The sequence below is a fragment of the Trachypithecus francoisi genome, unplaced genomic scaffold, assembly GCF_009764315.1.
Source record: "Trachypithecus francoisi isolate TF-2019V2 unplaced genomic scaffold, Tfra_2.0 Lachesis_group15, whole genome shotgun sequence".
NCBI classification, from domain to species: Eukaryota; Metazoa; Chordata; class Mammalia; order Primates; family Cercopithecidae; genus Trachypithecus; species Trachypithecus francoisi.
This window is the reverse complement of record NW_022681460.1, coordinates 50186451-50203899: the sequence shown is the minus strand read 5'-3', so window position 1 is coordinate 50203899 and position 17449 is coordinate 50186451. Positions and strand designations below refer to the sequence as shown.

The 17449-nt window shown below is 40.4% G+C and overlaps 1 protein-coding gene across 4 annotated transcripts in view; it reads left to right on the top strand.

The window, feature by feature from the left end:
* ATG5 (autophagy related 5) overlaps nucleotides 1-17449 on the top strand; it is a 137609-nt gene that overhangs the window by 75326 nt on the left and 44834 nt on the right. Inside the window, exon 7 of one of the 4 annotated variants that reach the window (XM_033234737.1) lies at nucleotides 9311-9346. The exons of the other annotated variants lie outside the window; for them this stretch is intronic. Within the exon in view, the coding sequence (XP_033090628.1) occupies nucleotides 9311-9331 (21 nt within the window). The 3' untranslated portion in view covers nucleotides 9332-9346. Of the gene's footprint in view, nucleotides 1-9310; nucleotides 9347-17449 lie in introns of those variants that run through there. 4 annotated transcript variants of the gene reach the window in all.

The window sequence follows — 17449 nt, the reverse complement described above, 5'->3', positions numbered from 1 at the left end:
TAAAAATTGGGCACATCATATCTGTTTTTCAAGAAGCAATAGATTGATAAATGTTATCCTGCCTTTATACTTTGGGTATGAAAAGTGTGTCTCATTGATTCATTCAGCAAGTTTATTTACACACGTATTTGCCTGCCATGCCCTATGCTGTGCACAAGGGATACAACTGATGATCGATATTATGTATCACCCCTTAGAAAGGTTATAGTCTAAAGGTGGAAAGAAACAAATCAACTAAGAATACAAATATAACATTGGAACTGTGATTGCTGTGAAGAAGAGACATACAGTGCAATAAAAGCCTAATGCCCCAGGAAGAATTTGTTCTAGTTTGGGAGGAGAGAAGGCTGCCTTGAGGAAATGTTGCATCCCCAGAGATTTGACAGATAGGAAAGATGAACTTAAGGTAGGCAAAGAGTCATGAGAAGAGCTTTGTAGGCAAAGGGGACGTTGTAAGTATGAGGACAACCTGTTTGTCTTGAGCACAGAGTTGGGATAAGGCTGCAAAGGTAAAAGACCATATTAACGAGTTTTCTCTGTATCCTATAAAGAATGGGAGATCCTAAGAGATTTTGAATTATCTGAGTATCCATTCATATTTATTCAACAAAGATCATTCAGTCTCCTACTTTGTTCTACATGTTATTCTTAAGGTTATAAATAAATTTAGAGAATCTTCATAGAAACAACCTAGCAATGTTATTTTTAGTTTTAAACAAACGAGAAGCTGATAAACAATCTTGTTTTCCTGTAAAGTTAAAATGAGACCAGCCTGGATACAACACAGTGAGGCCCCAACTCTAGAAAAACAATTTTTTTTTTTTTTTTTTTGGGGATGGAGTCTGGCTCTGTCGCCCAGGCTGGAGTGCAGTGGCCAGATCTCAGCTCACTGCAAGCTCTGCCTCCCGGGTTCACGCCATTCTCCTGCCTCAGCCTCCCGAGTAGCTGGGACTACAGGCACCCGCCACGTTGTCTGGCTAGTTTTTTGTATTTTTTTTAGTAGAGACGGGGTTTCAACCTGTTAGCCAGGATGGTCTTGATCTCCTGACCTTGTGATCCACCCATCTCGGCCTCCCAAAGTGCTGGGATTACAGGCTTGAGCCACCGCGCCCGGCCGAAAAAAAATTTTTTTAATGAGCCGGATGGAATGGTATGCACCTGTAGTCCCAGCCACTTGAGAGGCTGAGGTGGGAGAATCACTTGTGTTTGAGAGGTCAAGGTTGCAGTGAGCCTTGATCACGCCACTGCACTCCAGCCTGGGCAACAGAAAGATACCCTATCTAAAAAAAATAAAAGAAAAAAAGAAAGAAAAAAAGCATGGTTCCTACTTGTCTTTATTTTTTATATATTTTTATTTATTTATTTATTTATTTATTTATTTATTTATTTATTTTGAGATGGAATCTTGCTCTGTTGCCCAGGCTGGAGTGCAATGGTGCAGTCTTGGCTCACTGAAACCTCCACCTCCCAGGTTCAAGTGATTCTCCTGCCTCAGCCTCCCGAGTAGCTAGGATTACAAGCGTCCACCACCATACCCGGCTAATTTTTGTATTTTTAGTAGAGATGGGGTTTCACCATGTTGCCCAGCTGGTCTCGAACTCCTGAGCTCAGGTGAGCCACCTGCCTCACCCTCCCAAAGTGCTGGAATTACAAGCGTGAGCTACTGCGCCCAGCCTATGTTTTTTTTTTTTAATTTTATTTTTTTCCAGAGAGGGTCTTGCTCTGTCACCCAGGCTTGAGTGCAATGATGTGATCTCAGCTCACTACAGCCTCTGCCTTCCTGGCTCAAGCGATCCACCCACTTCAGCCTTCCAAGTAACTGGGACTACAGGCATGTGCCATGCCCGGCTAGTTTTTGTATTTCCCACTTGTCTTTGGAAGAAGTTGTTCATTAGTTATAGAAAAGTAAAATAAACTAGAATTTGAACTTCGTTTTGTTTACTTCATAATCCCCAGAATTCTGCTTCCTTTCCCATAGATTATTTCAGTGTAAAGTTGTTCATTTGTATCATTAAAGCGCCATTAATATTTTAATTCTGTTGGGAGGTTTACTAGCTATTTTGGTTAAGCAAATCTATTTAGCTTCTATGTCATGTGCTAAAAATATTTAAGAATCTAGATACTTACCAGTTTAGGGGGAGAAAAAGTACAGTTTTGAAAATGGAAACTAGGATGTCAGGGATTAACTTGGTACCTTGTAAACTGAAGAAGGAGCCAAATTTTAGACTCTGTTTTGTTTCCAGAAATGTTGATTTATGGATTTTGAAAAGTGAGGACAATAGAAATAGGTGGCAAATTATGGCCATGTTTGTTAGGATTCCTCCCCTCCAGGGTTTTAGCGATGTTGGTAAGAAATTATGTTCTGCCTTTTCAGTTGTTTTCCATTTTAGTAGGTATCTTGCAATAACATCTTACAAAAAAGTCAGGAACCATGAAAGAAGGACTTGCTGGTTAGTGAACTGAATATTACTGCTTTTAATTTAGTTTTTCAGTCATTTCAAAAAGATACACAACATAATTTATAATACATTTTGAACTGCAGATATATCTCTAGCATAATAGAATATACATACTCTGTTTCCCAGCTGAATATAAGTTGCTTAAGGTGTTTTTTTTTGTTGTTGTTGTTATTTATAGTATTTTTCCTTAATAATGTTTTGTTTTAGTTTTTAATCATGGTAAAATAAATATAACATAAAATTTATAATCTTAACCATTTCAGTAGTGTTAATTATGTTCACATTGTTGTACATTCATTCTCCAAAACCCTTTTCTTCTTGCAAAACAAACTCTATACCCGTTAAACAACTCTCTGTTTCCCCATTCTACTTTATGGATTTGACTTCCATAGGTACCTCATACAAGAGGAATCATACACTAATTGCCTTTTTGTGACAGGCTTATTTCACATAGCATGATGTCCTCATTATTTATCTATATTGTATTATATGTCAGAATGTCCTTTTTTTGGCTGGGTGTGGTGGCTCGCACGTGTAATCTCAGCACTTTGGAAGACTGAGGCAGGTGGTTTGCTTGAGCCCACGAGTTCGAGACCAGCCTGGACAACATGGTGAAACCCTGTCTTCTATAAATATATATGTGTGTGTGTATGTGTGTGTGTATGTGTGTAATTTCCTCTTTTTAAAGGCTTAATAATATTCCATTGTATATACATACCACATTTTGCTTATCCATTCATCTGCTGGAGTTGCCTCCACCTTTGGGCTATTGTGAATATTGCTGCCTTGAACAGAGGTATATTAGCATTCTCCAGAGAAACAGAACCATCGTGGTGGTGGTGGTGGTGTGTGTTGTCTAGAGAGAGATTTATTTTAATGAATTGGCTTACCTGGTTTTGGCAGCTCTTCCTTGAGTCTACAGCCTACCCCATCAGACCCTGGACTCACCAAGCCAGGATGATCGATTGGGCTGTCAACTCAAGGAAGAGTTGCAGTTGAGTCCAAAGGCAGTCTGTTGGCTGAATTTCTTGCTCAAGGGAGGTAAGTCTCTTTCTGTAAGACCTTCAGCTGAATAGATGAGGCTCACCTACATTGTGGAGGGTAATCTGCTTTACTCAGAATCCACCAATTTAAATGTTAACCTCAGCCAAAAAACATATATATATATATATATGCATCCAGAAGAATATTTAAACAGATATCTGGGCATCGTGGGTTGAGTTGACATGTAAATGTTGAAATGGGTGTACACCCTGTTTTCAGTTCTTTGGGGTATTTACCCAGAAGTGGATATTCCTATTATAAGATAATTTTATTTTTATTTTCTTGAGGAACGGCCATACTGTTTTCCATAGTAGCTGTACCACTTTACATCCCCACCAACAGTGCACAAGAGTTTCAGTTTTTCACATTTTTGCCAATATTTATTATTTTCTGTTTTTCATACTAGCTATCCTAATGCATGTGGGGTGTAATCACTAATGAATAGTGCTCAGCATCTTTTCATGTGCTTGTTTATCATCCTTGGAGAAATGTCTATTCAAGTCCTTTGCCCATTTTTGAATTGGGTTTGGGTATTTTTGTTGATGAGTTGTAGGGTTTAATTTGTTCTTTTTTTTTGAGACAGAGTCTCGTTCTGTCACCTGGGCTGGAGTGCAGTAGCATGATCTTGGCTCACTGCAACCTCTGCCTCCCGGGTTCAAGTGATTCTCCTGCCTCAGCCTCCTGAGTTGTTCAGACTACAGGTGCCCACCAGTATGCCCGACTAATTTTTGTATTTTTAGTAGAACCAGGGTTTTGCCATGTTGGCCAGGCTGGTCTCAAACTCCTGGCCTCAAGTGATCTGCCTGCTTTGGCCTCCCAAAGTGCTGGGATTACAGGCATGAGCCACTGCACCCAGCCTAATTTATTCTTTTTTAATGGCTGCATTATGTTTAGTCTGTAGATGCACTGTAATGTGTTCAGTGTTCACTATCAAGTTTTTTTTTTCTAGTTTTTATCGTTATAAACAGTACTACAGTAAACAGCATTATATATGTATTTTTTTTTAGGCATGGAATAGATACCCAAGAATGAATTTTTACATCAAAAGGTAGAGATTTAAAAAACAATTGCCAGCTTACTTTTCAAAAATATGTTAAATTTTCACCAACAGTATATGAGAGCATGCTTCTCCCCTTACATCTCCACCAGCAATAGGGCACTATAACTCTGATTTTTAGTAATATTGTGGGTATAGAGAGAGATTTTTACTTCAACTAATAATTATCTCACACTTAGTAAGTTTACAAATCTGTTTATCTTTGTTGACCATTTGGACTTGGTTTTCTATAAATTGTGTTCTATTTTGTTTTGCCTGTTTTTTCTTCTTGTTATCTTTTTGTTTTATAAAATAATTTTTATATATATTACGTTTTTACTGTCAAACACGTTGCAAAATATCGTCACTATAATTCATCTTGATTTTTATGGTATCTTTATGTAAAAATAAATCTTTATATATCAAATATACCCTTCTTTTTCTTAGAAGTATGTAGATTTCTTTCTTTGTTAAAAAGGCCCCTTAGCCAGGCATGGTGGCACACACCTGTAGTCCCAGCTATTCAGGATTCTGTGGTGGGAGCATTACTTGAACCTGGGAGGTTGAGGCTGCAGTGAGCCGTGATCATGCCACTACACTCCAACTTGGTCAACAGAGCAAGATCCCATCTCAACAAAAAAAGGTTCTTTCCCACAATGTATTGTGTGAGATAGGTGTCTACGAGACAGATGATCATTTATTATATAAACTAAGGGTTGGCAAACTTTCTTCAAGGGCCAGATAGTAGATATTTTCAGCTTTGTAGACAAGATGGTCTCTGTTGAAACTGTGTGATTCTGTAACATGAAAATATTTATAGACAATTTGCAAATGATAGGCTTGGATTTGTCCCAGTAAAACTTTATTTGCAAAAATAGGCAGAGGCCACAATTTGGCCAGTGGGCCATAGTTTACTGACTCGTGATCTAAGCTGTCCTTTTCCCGCTGGACGAATATGCCACCCCTGCTTTATAGTAAAGTAGTTTGACTACTGGAATCTAATTCTGGATTCTTTATTCATTCCATCAGTATATGTATTTTCATATGCCAGTAATATTTTATTTAATTTTAGCATTCTGATATCTGTTGGAGCAATTCATTCCTTCTCCTTTTTTCATACTTTTCATGGTTATTCTCAGTCATTAATTTTCCATGACTTTTAAAATCACTTATTCAGTTCCCCATAGTGTCCTGTCTGATTAGAGGTGGAAATACATTAAATTTTGATTTAAATTTTGGTATAATTCACTTTCTTATAGTATAAAGTCTTCCCAGACAAGAGCATGATATTTCTTTTTATTCAGATTTTGTTTTATGTTCTGCATAGATTTTAAGATTTTCTTCAAATAGACCATTTTTTTTTTTGTTTTTCTTTATTTTGTTTCCATTTCTAGTTATTTATGGCATTGGAAAAACAAAGAAAAATCTCATCCTACTGTGTTTTTACAAACTTTTTTTTTTCTTACTTTATTGCATTGCTCTTATAGTATTGCATTACCAAGACTGTACTGAATAATGATGGTTCTAGTAGACTTTTCTGTGTTTGTTTTCTGGTATTAATTGATACGTGTTTCATCAGTTAGAATTATAACCTAGTCTTTATCAGATCTAAGTGATTTCCTTCTTGAGTTTTTAATTAGAAATGATACTAAATCATTTGCTAGTTTGATGAAGTTACTGGATCCCCCCCACCACTTTTTTTTATCCTTTTAAATATGGTACTTCTGTGTTTTCATTCCATAACGTTGACCTTCCCTTTTCCTGAAACTCATTATCAGGTTATTAAAAAATACTACCCATTTTACTCATCAAGAGCCTTTATTGTTTCCCTCTATTTCAAAGATACTTATTTAGCATTTGTATTTCATATTCCTACTTTCTCAGTATCAAAGGTATCAATATCTGGCAGGGCTCTTGGTAGAAGTCTCTTTGTTCCCTGGTCTTGTATCTATCTGCCTCAGGAATAGAAAGGATTCAGCCTTTCATTCAGCTTTTTCTTTTCGTATGGCTGCTAGTTCCTCCCAAGGAAGAAAACATTGCAGAGGTTCTAGCTTTCTCCATGTACGCCCTTCCCCAACCTCAGCAGCTGCTTAGCTTAGGAGAGCTGGTGTGTTAATAGGAGATGGAATTTGGAGGAAAGGGGAAAGACGGATGGATTAGCTCCCAGAATCCCATCCAAGTATAGTTGTTAATATGTTCTTTTTCATTTAGAGATTTATATTATAGTAATATTTGGGGTAAGCTATCTTTAATACTTAATTCACGCCCTAGTTATGGCAGTAGCATGCTAAGATACATGTTGAGAATCTGTGCTTAAAAATATGATTTGTTTACTTGAACCTGGGAGGTGGAGGTGGAGGTTGTAAGCCAAGATCATGCCACTGCACTGCAGCCTGGATTACAGAGCAAGACTCCGTGTCACAAAAATAAAAAATAAAAATAAATAAAATTTTTAAAAATATGATTTGTATCTCATATGTAAAGACAAAGTATGGAATAGATGCTTAGTGCTTAAAAGGACTTCTGATTCAAGTAAAGGCAGAAGTTATAAGAAGATAAATACTGGTATGTTAAAGACAGATCACTCATGCATCTTTTTGTAATGATAGTAATCTAAGGTCAGTATATGAAGTTAATGTCATTTCTTCCCAGAATACTTTAAATATTGGTTAAATACCCAAGGAGAAGTCTTCTTTAGTAAATGTAGAGAAGCTAAGGCTCTGTACTGTGCTTATGTCTTTATGCTCCTCACAATACCTCTCACAAAATAGGGACTGCATAAATATATAAACTGTATGAACAAACTAAGGAAATCCTAACCAACTATATAAGGGCTCATAATATGATGTACTGTAATGTTCATACCATACATTCTTTTTGTAGAATTCTGGACAGGATTTTCAGTTAGGCAATAATTTTTATTTTCTACTATTGCTCTGAAGTTGTACAACAGTATTATGGGATGTAGAGTAATTTTTAAAATCTGTATTATAGCACTGTATATCTTGTAAAATACCTTTATACTACCTTGTTTGACTTTTATAACACTTCTGTGGGGTAGACAAGGCAAGTATTATTTTTTAAGTTGGAGGTCGATGACCAGACAAAGGACAGCCAGCCAGTAAGTAGTAGAACAAGGACTAAAGTACAAATCTGCTTCAAAATAGTATATACTGCATGTGCATATTATAAAGAAATATCTTTTTTGCAAGAAGATGAATATGTTTATTGAGGTTTTAGCAGTTGCATATGAGATATTTCGTGGGCATGGGTTGGTTCAGTTAATGAAGATTTCATTGGAGCATTGTGTGATTTGAATTTTAAAGGATTAAAGAAATAGAGCCCAGCTTTCTTTTCTTTTATTGGATTTAGTTTTGCTTTTAAAATTTTCTTTTTATGTAATGTATTTCATTGTTAACTTTCAAATTATGTTTTATAATTAGTTGTAATTTTAATTATTTAAAAAATTAAATTTGCCTGATTTACTAAAGTAGAACAGTAGGACTATCTCAGGTACAGTGGATGTGGAGTGGAACAGAAAGATATGTTAATAATTTGAGAATTCTTCAAACCAAAGGCTCAAGAATTAGTTTTCTTAGATCTGTGGGTCAAAAAATTAATATATGTTTATATGTGTGTGTAGATGTACATGTATGTGCATGCATACATAACATATTAATTGAATTCATGCTTTGGGTAAGCACAGTTCTATGTGCTTGTGATATTCATTAGTGAAATAAGCACTGTGTTTGCTTTCATGGGGAAAACAGACTAAGCAAACCAGACATACACAGAGTAAAGCAACTTACACAAAAAATGTCCCCACTGTGTTTAATTTTTCATTCCAAGATTGTAGTTTATTCACTTGAGGGGAATAGGCTTACTACCTGAAGTTCAGGAAAGCACCTTTAGTTGCAAATTTCAGTTAACTATTTCACAAAAGATGTAGGAATGGCTAATAAGCACATGAAAAGATACACAATATTGTTACTCATCAGGAAAATGAAAATAACAGTGAGATACTGCTTCACATTCCCTAGATTGGATAAATTAAAAAGGTTGACAGTACTAAAAAGATTAACAAAGTAGTAAAAAGGCTATGGAGCAAATGTAACTCTCATACATTATTAGTAGGAGTGTAAAATGGTAGAAATCACTTTAGACAAGAGTTTACCAGTTTCTTTTAAAATTAAACATATACTTTCTGATCCAACAGTTCCAACAGCTCCACTCAAGAAAAATGAAAATATATGTCCAAGAGAACATTGTACACAAGTTTTCATAGCAGAATTATTCATAATATCTATCATAATAGCTCAGATGTCTGTCAGCAGGTAAATGAATAAACAATTGCATTATATTCCTAAAACAGCGTACTATTCAGGATTAAAGGGAACGATACATGCAACAATATGGATAAATGTTGCAGAACAATGTTTTACATTGAATAAAAAGAGCCAATACAAAGAGAATATACTCTGTGATTCTGTTTTTAAGAAGTTCTAGAACAGACAAAGCTAATATGTAGTGACAAAAAAATGATTCTTCTGAGGCCCAGGTCTGGGCCAGATCAGGAGGGTGGAGTAGAGATGGACCCAACCAGTAAGGGACAAGAAGGAAATTTAGGGCATGATGGAAATGTCCAATATCATGTTGAAGGGGTCCTCTTGAAACTGTAACACTGTTACAGTTTGAACTGTATACTTAAAATGTATTCATTTTATTGTATTAATTTATTCTTCAGTGAAACTTTTTTTTTTTTTTTTTGCAGTTGCAAGATTTAATAGATTGAAAACAGAGCTCCCATACAAAGGGAGGGGACCCAAAGAAGGTAGCCGTTACTGGCTCGAATGCCTGAGTTTGTATCCCGATCACTGTCCCTTCCGCTGTGCTCTCAGGCAATAGATGATTGGCTATTTCTTTACCTCCTCTTTTTGCCTGATTAGCATTTTAGTGAGCTCTCTTTACTATCCGATTGGTCCGGTGTGAGCTAAGTTGCAAGCCCAGTGTTTAAAGGTGGGTGCGGTCTCCTTCCTAGCTAGGCTTAGGGATTCTTAGTCGACCTAGGAAATCCAGCTAGTCCTGTCTCTCAGTCCCCCCTCTCAATAGGAAAACCCAAGTGCTGTTGGGGAGGTTGGCCGACGACCGCTCTAACTGCTTCCTGCTGAATTGGGGCACAGTAGGGGTCATGCAGTTGAGATTTTCTCAGGAGGGGTGCCTTCAATGTCATCAACATCGGAGCATGAACTAGCAGGCCGGTCCAGGGGTCCACGGTAGGTCTTAGTCATGGACTGCATCTGGGGCTCCATTTGAAGAACATTTGTAGTTTTATAGCTTCGATTCTGGAAGAGACAAACTTAGCAAGGAGGTTAAAGATACAGGGTCCAAAAAGGAGTAACAATATTATAACTGCTAGAGGTCCTAAGAAGGGGAGAATCCAGGGCATCCACTGGCTCAGGAGGCCCCAGGGTCTGGTGTTTTGAAGTTCCTCTGCTCTATGTTGTATTTGATCTCGAATTTAAACCAATTCCGGATTGATTAACATAATAACAGCATTCTTCCCCTAAAAATAAACAAGTTCCCCCTCTTTCAGAGGTTAGCAAGTCTGAAGCTCTTCAATTTTGAAGGACTACTGCTGCTAGGAAGTTAAGTTGATCTTGCAAGGTTGACCAGGGAGTCGGCGACTTGTTCCATGTCACCATTTAGTTCTTGAGATGGTTTGTAGTAGAACTGAGTAGAGGTTGTGATACCACCAGTGCTAGTACCTAGTCCACCTAGCACTCCTGCTCCGATAACAAAAGGAAGAATGGGTACTCTTTCATTGCAGGGCTTAGGTACAACATAATTGTATAAATCTTGTTTAGTGTAAATGGTTATGGGGGCACTAAGAATGAGGGGAAGCACATAGATTCTGAAGAGCCATTCAAACAACAATAGGCTAAGGTACCACAGACAAAAAATATTCCTGAGGGTAGGCAGACCATTTGTGTGGGAGGAATTACCCACCTGATGCATTGGGAGTTGGTTGTGTCTATAGTATTGCTAAATTTTACACAGGTGAGGTTTGAGGTATGGTTTATTTCCAGATTGGAAACAAGAGGTCCTACTAAAACAGAAGTGGTGTTTATTTCTGTCCTGAAGTTGTTCCATTGTTCAGGTACAGGAATTGAAATGTAGGCCTGAAGTGCAGGGGGAGGCACATCCAACAGTTAGTAGGGTTTTGGGGCGAGACCTCATCGAGCCCAGTGAGGGTGGTATTACCAGGCGAGTATGGGTACGGAGGGTTTCATGTTGTTTTGAGAGATCTAGTCCTTTGTAGGGGTTAGGGGTACTGTGTACTCAGGTCAGTTGGGAGATTACTTCCTTTATGTGTTTTTCTCTTGCCTGATCTTGAATTCCCCCCCCCATCAGACATACTGGTATGGGTGAAGTAAGTCCAACAGACAGTGGCTCCAAGCCCCCAGGACAACTAGGATTAATCATTTTCCCTGTCCAATAATGAGTATTTGCATGCATGCAAAGAGTGGCAGAGGCATAGCAGTTGCGGGGCATATGGGTATGGGCAGTGAAGGTGGGGTTTCCCTTAGGTAAACTCCTATACGATGGGGCATTAATATTTCCGGGAAGCCACATTCTCCATAGAAGCTCTTGGTAAGGGGAGCTACTGGTCATACAGCGGCATGGAGGGGGTGCAGTGAGAGTGAAAGGGAGTAAGAGAACAATAAAGAGAAAAATATGATAAGGGAGGGCCACGGGGATTTACAATTTTAGTTACTTTCCTTATGATTGTCTGACAGCCACAAGTCTCCTTTAGCAGTGAGTATGCCGTTCACATCATGAGATGTCCACACAGTAAGATCTCTTCCTTGTATTATTTTAACTACTTCAGATACTAAGACTGCTACTGCCGCCACTACCCTTAAACGAGGCCAACCCTTTGCCACTGTGTCAATTTTCTTACTCAGGTATGCCATGGGTTGCAAGCTTATCAACCTGTGTAAGGACTCCTAGGGCTATTCCTGTTTTTTTCTGTGACATATAAAGAAAAGTCTTACCCCGTTGGCAAGCTAAACACTGGGACTTGGGTTAGGGCCTGGAAAGCCGCTTCTGCTTGAGGTGTCCATCTTACTAAATGGGTATTGGCTTTCTGAGTTTCCTTAATTAGTGTATATAATGGTCTGGCTATGTCACCGTACCTGGGAATCCATATTCGGCAGAAACCTGTTATGCCAAGGAATCCTCTTAGTTGCCTTAGGGTTTTGGGATGAGGATAAGCCAGAATAGGCTGGGTACATTCATCACTGAGGGCCCTGGTGCCTTTGGATAATTTTAGCCCTAAGTATTTAAACTGCTGTGAGCAGAGCTGAGCTTTTGGTTTGGAAACCTTGTAGCCACAGGTAGCCAGGAAATTTAAGAGCGCTTGGGTGGCTTGATGGCACAAGGTTTCTGAATGGTGGCTAGAAGTAAATCATCCATGTACCAAAGGACAAAAGTGTCCAGGTATGAGAACTGGCTCAAGTCTTGGGCTAATGCCTGGCCAAATAGATGAGGGCTGTCTCTGAACCCTTGGGGTAAAACAGTCCAGGTGAGTTGAGACGTTGGGTTCAAAGGATCTTCAAAGGCAAACAAGCATTGAGAGTCAGGATGTATAGGGATGCAGAAAAAGGCATCCTTAAGATCCAGGACTGTAAACCACTCTGCTTCCTCTGGCATTTGGGAAAGCAGAGTATAAGGGCTAGGTACAGCTAGGTATAGAGGGACAGTGACCTCATTGATAATCCTGAGATCTTACACTAACCTGCGCTGTCCATTGGGTTTCTGTACTCCTAAAATTGGAGTATTGCAGGGGCTATTGCATGCTTTTACTAGGCCTTGGGCTTTTATGTCCTTAATCTTTTGGAGTCCTTGTTGGGCCTCGGGTCTGAGGGGGTACTGCCTTTGGTAGGGAAAGGCAGCGGAATCCTTTAGTTTAACTTGAACAGGTTGGGCATTCTTTGCTCATCCATATTGTCCTTCTGTTGCCCAGACTTCAGGATTAATTCCTTCCTCAAGCAGGGGACAACAAACGGGTGTTCTCCTTTGTTCAGGTGTATAATGGCCCCTGCTTTTGCTAGAATGTCTCTCCCTGACAAGGGAGTGGGGCTTTCAGGCATAATTGGAAAAGCATGTGAAAAGAGTAAAGTTCCCCAGTCACAGCTTAGCGGCTGGGAGAAGTATCTAGTGACTGGCTGTCCTATGACCCCTCGGATAGTGACAGATCTAGAGGGCAGTTGTCTGGGACAGGAGAATAAGATGGAGAAGGCCGTGCCGGTGTCCAGGAGATAGTTAACCTCCTAGCCCTCAATGGTCAAGCATACCTGGGGCTCCGTGAGGGTGATGGCATGGGCTGGCACTTGCCCCAGGCACCCTCAGTCCTGGGGCTGGATCATCTGGTTAGTGGCTTCTGACTCAGAGGACCTTCGTTCCCTGGGGCAGTGGGCCTTCCAGTGATTCCCTTGATGTAAGGGGTGTGGACGAGGTAGTGGCTTATTTCTATTTGGACAATCTTTTGTAAAGTGTCCTTGTAGACCTCACAGGAAGCAAGCCCTATTAGGCATTCGATGTGCCCAGCTTTTCCCTTTTCCAGAGCCTCCGAAGTCTGCTTGCCTGAGGGCCATGACTAAAGTGGTGGCTTTTTTTTTTTTTTTTGAGACAGAGTCTTGCTCTGTCGCGTGGTGGCCTTTATCCCGTTTATCCCGTTGCGCCTGCTCCTCCTGATCTCTATTATAAAAAACCGAGGTTGCCAAGTTCAATAGGGTTTCTAAGTTTTGCTCCGGGCCTAAGGCAGAGTTTTGAAGTTTTTTTCTAATGTCTGCAGCTGACCGAGTGATAAACTTATCCTTTAAGATTAGTTGGCCTTCAGTAGAGTCAGGTGACAGAGAGGTATGCTTCCTCAGTGCCTCTCTTAGTCTCTCCAGAAAGGTTTTCTTCCTTTCCCCGTGTTATAGTGGACATCATTGAATAATTCATAGACTTCTTCCTAGTTTTCCTTAGTCATTCCACGCAAGTTAGCAAATGTCTGCAGCACCAATCTCCATCTTTTGATTCTATGTCCCAGTGAGGGTCTACACTGGGAACTGCCTGCTGGCCTGTGGGGAATCGTTCTCTTTCCTCTGTTGTCATCCTATCACTGACCTGACTGAGATACCAGAGATCGCCCAACTCGGGCTGCAGTTATGGCGGCACTTCTCTCATTTAGGGTTAGTGTCTGATTTAGCAGTAACATTATATCTGTCCGTTTCAGATCAAAGGATTGTCCTAACCCTTGTAAAACATCAATATAGCCATCAGGGTTATCTGAGAGTTTACCTAGGTCTATTTTAATTTGCTTTAAGTCTGAGAGAGAAAAAGGTACATGCACTCTGGGCCGAATTCTCCTCCTCCCACCATTTGGAGGGGGGCATAATCAGGGGATATTGGCACTCTTTGGTTCATTCTTTACCCCTTTGTCTATCTCCTTTTGGACCCTTTGGGTTGAAGGGTGGTCCTTATTAGTGGGGGAAGGAGTCCGGGGGACACCGGGGTAGAAAGGTAGACTCTGAGGGCTTCCTATAGGGCATAAATCACACTTTTTACATAATCGCAAGTTGTCTCTTAATGAAAAGAAAGTTTATACATATGGCACTTCACACCATTTGCCTTCTTTTCTACAAAAGAGGTCTAGCTGTAAGATGGTGTTATAATTTATACTTCCCTCAGGGGGCTAGGTTTCTCACCCTTGAAGAGGATATCATGGCCAGGCGGTACTGCAGAAGAATATACGTCATTTTTTTCTTAGCATCTGAGAGTCAAATTGGTCCCAATTCTCCAGAATACATCTTAGGGGCGTTTTCACCTTGGGGGGAGCATTTCCCATCTGAAGAGAGAACATAGGGATGCCAGCACCCCTAGTCATTTTCCGGTGAATATTAGTCCTAGAGCGTCCTCTATGGTCCTAATGCTTATTCCTTTCCAAGGTGCGTAACCACCCAAGGACCTCTGCTTATCGAATTAGTTACGCTCACCGATGTAGCACTCCTCACCCCCTTTCCCGCCTTTCTTGACCACAAAGAAAGGGGTCTGGGCTGCTGGATTCTACTGGTCCTTTATCAGCATGCCCAACATTGCCTTTGTGCTCAGGGGTGAGTCCTAGAGCTGGGCTGGGTCCCTGAGTAATTCATAACAACCCACCTGCCCCATCAAGATGCATTTCCATAAACAACAGTTCTTATGCAAATTCATTTCAGAGAGGGTGTAGGTAACCTTTTGAGTCAGGATTGAGACTGTAAGTACTTTACAGTCTCTTTTTGATTCTGTAAGTACTTTAAGGCTTGGCTGACTGCAAACAGCTCGCACATTTGAGGAGACCAATTATTAGGCAATTTTTCTAAATCTGCTTCCATAAGAGTCTCCCTATCAATTACTGAATACCCATTGTGGTTTTTACCTCAATCATCTGGGAGGAACCATCTGTCGTCCTGTCCTGAAGGGAGTTCCTCCTAGGTCTGGTTGGACGTTTGTATGGTAATTAAGATTTAAATACCCTGTAAGGAAATCTACTGGGTTAAGGGAATTATCAGTGGTTAGTGTTAAATTATGTTTTTCTAACAGACTAGCCCCATACTTTAAGATTTTTGAGTTAGTAAGCTACCTTTTTGCTTTTTTGACTTAGAATAATTCTGAACTGGTGAGGTGTGCTTACAATGAAGTTTCCTCTAAAAGTTACTTTTCTACTTTTTTCTGTTAGCAAAGCAGTTGCTGCTACAGATTGAATGCATTTGGGCCATCCGCGGGTCACTGGGTTAAGGATTTTTGATAGGAAGGCTATGGGTTGTCAGTGGTCTCAGTGTTTTCAGTCTACGCCCTTGTTTACACTGACAACAAGGTAATATTGGAGTGTTACAGGGTCAGGGAGAAGACCGTCAATTATCAATTATAGGTTTTAAATTTACCCTGACTTTTAAAGGAATAGGGCGCACTGTTTTTTTACTATTTCTATCTTTCTCTTTCTTTCTCTGACTCCCTCTTTGTCTCTCTTCCTGTTTCTCCTCTTTGTCTCTGTCCTCCTCTCTGTCTCTCTCTCCTCTGGCTGTCTATCTCTGTCTCTATCTCTCTCTCTTTCCTCTCTTAGCCATTTACAAACTTGGGACCCTGGCAAGGGTGGTGGAGAACAGGTCCCACATAACTGCCCATGTCGAGAGCTGTATACTTAAATCGGGAGGGATACCAGAGACAAGACTTCCTGGGTTTATAGCCTAGATACCTAAGGACGCAGCATAGCGCTTCCTTGGATCCCGTTGGAGATACAACTTGCTAGAGGAAATGAAAGTCTGAACCATTAGTACCTAGGAGGCAGGGATCCGAGGAAGTAGATTCAGAGGTAAGGAGAATTTTGGGGCTACACTTTCAAGATTGTCGTGGTCGGGACCCAGGAGGTATGGCTCAGAAGGAAAGGTAGGGCGCACACATGGGCAACTGGTGAGCAGGGATTTCTGGCTGCACCATGATCTCAACTGGCTAATGCCAGGAGTTCGGGACGACAGCTTTCTGCCTCTAGTCAGCCCTCGGCATCCCCAGGAAAATTGAAAGTGGAAGCTGGCTCCAGGCAGATCAACGTTCCCAACCCAGAAGGGGTTGTTAGAAAGCCCTTCCCCAGATAGCCTCACACCTGAGTCGACTTTTCTGGCAGCCACACTAATCGTTTTTAACCAGCTGATGGGTGCCCGGTATTTTCCTCCAATTTTAAGGAAGGATAGGACAGGATAACAAGCGAAAGTGGTCCGATATTACTCACCACTTTGGAGATCCCTTCATGGTTGTGGGTTCAGGTCCCTTTGTGGTTGCCAAATTGTTACCGGGGGTCCTTGCTCCCAGAGCTCCCAAGATGTTGGTGGGCCGCTTCTAAGATGGTGGCAAGTCTTATGTTCTCTGACCTGGGGTTCTTAGCCTCACAGATTCCAAGGAATGGAATCTTGGGCCATGCGGTGAGTGTTATAGCTCTATTAGAAGCCGTGGGTCACAGAAGAGAACCGTGGAACCCAGTGACTAGTGTTGAGCTTGATTAGGACGACTGGACACTTAGCCGTGCAGGAACAATGGCAAGCCTTTAGCCTGATCGGGAGGGGCAGTGGGTGCCTCACTGGATCAGGAGCACTGCGGACACCCTGCTGGATCCAGAGGGATGGAAGTCAGTGGCGGAGTCTGCAAAGCGGCAAACAGCAGTAGTGAATGGCGAGCGAAAGCTTAGCTCAAGCCATAACAAACACGGACCAGAAGAGTGCAGTTGCAAGATATAATAGAGTGAAAACAGCTCCCTTACAAAGGGAGGGGACCCAAAGAGGGTAGCCCAATAAAGCTGTTTTCTGGTAACCAAATAGTTTATGGACTGGGGAAACTCCTGAAAATTTTTTGTGGGATAATTGTACCCAAGCTGTAAAATAGTTGGTTTAAGCCCTTCCTTCTTGTTAGATTAGGTTCTTTTGATAGGCTTAGGTTCTGAGTTGTTTTATTTCCCTGTTTGTTTTACCTTAAGCTTTTTTACAACTCACTGATGCCTGGTTTGAGTTGGTTCCTTATTCCTTCTCCTTCAAGTTGAATTACAACTGGTAATTGTTTGCCTAATTTTACCTGATAAGATTTTATATGCTATTCTGTATTTCAGTCATCAGTTTGTGCTCATAGCTTGACAATAACCAGAATAGTGCAAGAACAGTGACAGTATTATGTGTAGTTATCAAACAAGGCTGTCTTTATTTTCTTATATTCCTAAATACTAAATTATATTCTATGGTGTTTATCTACAGTCTTAAGCACCTTCAGAGCTTCAACGTACTGATCATTTTTTGAAGTGCAGCTTTTCTGCATGTCGTTTTTGGTTGACATTTTTTCTTTA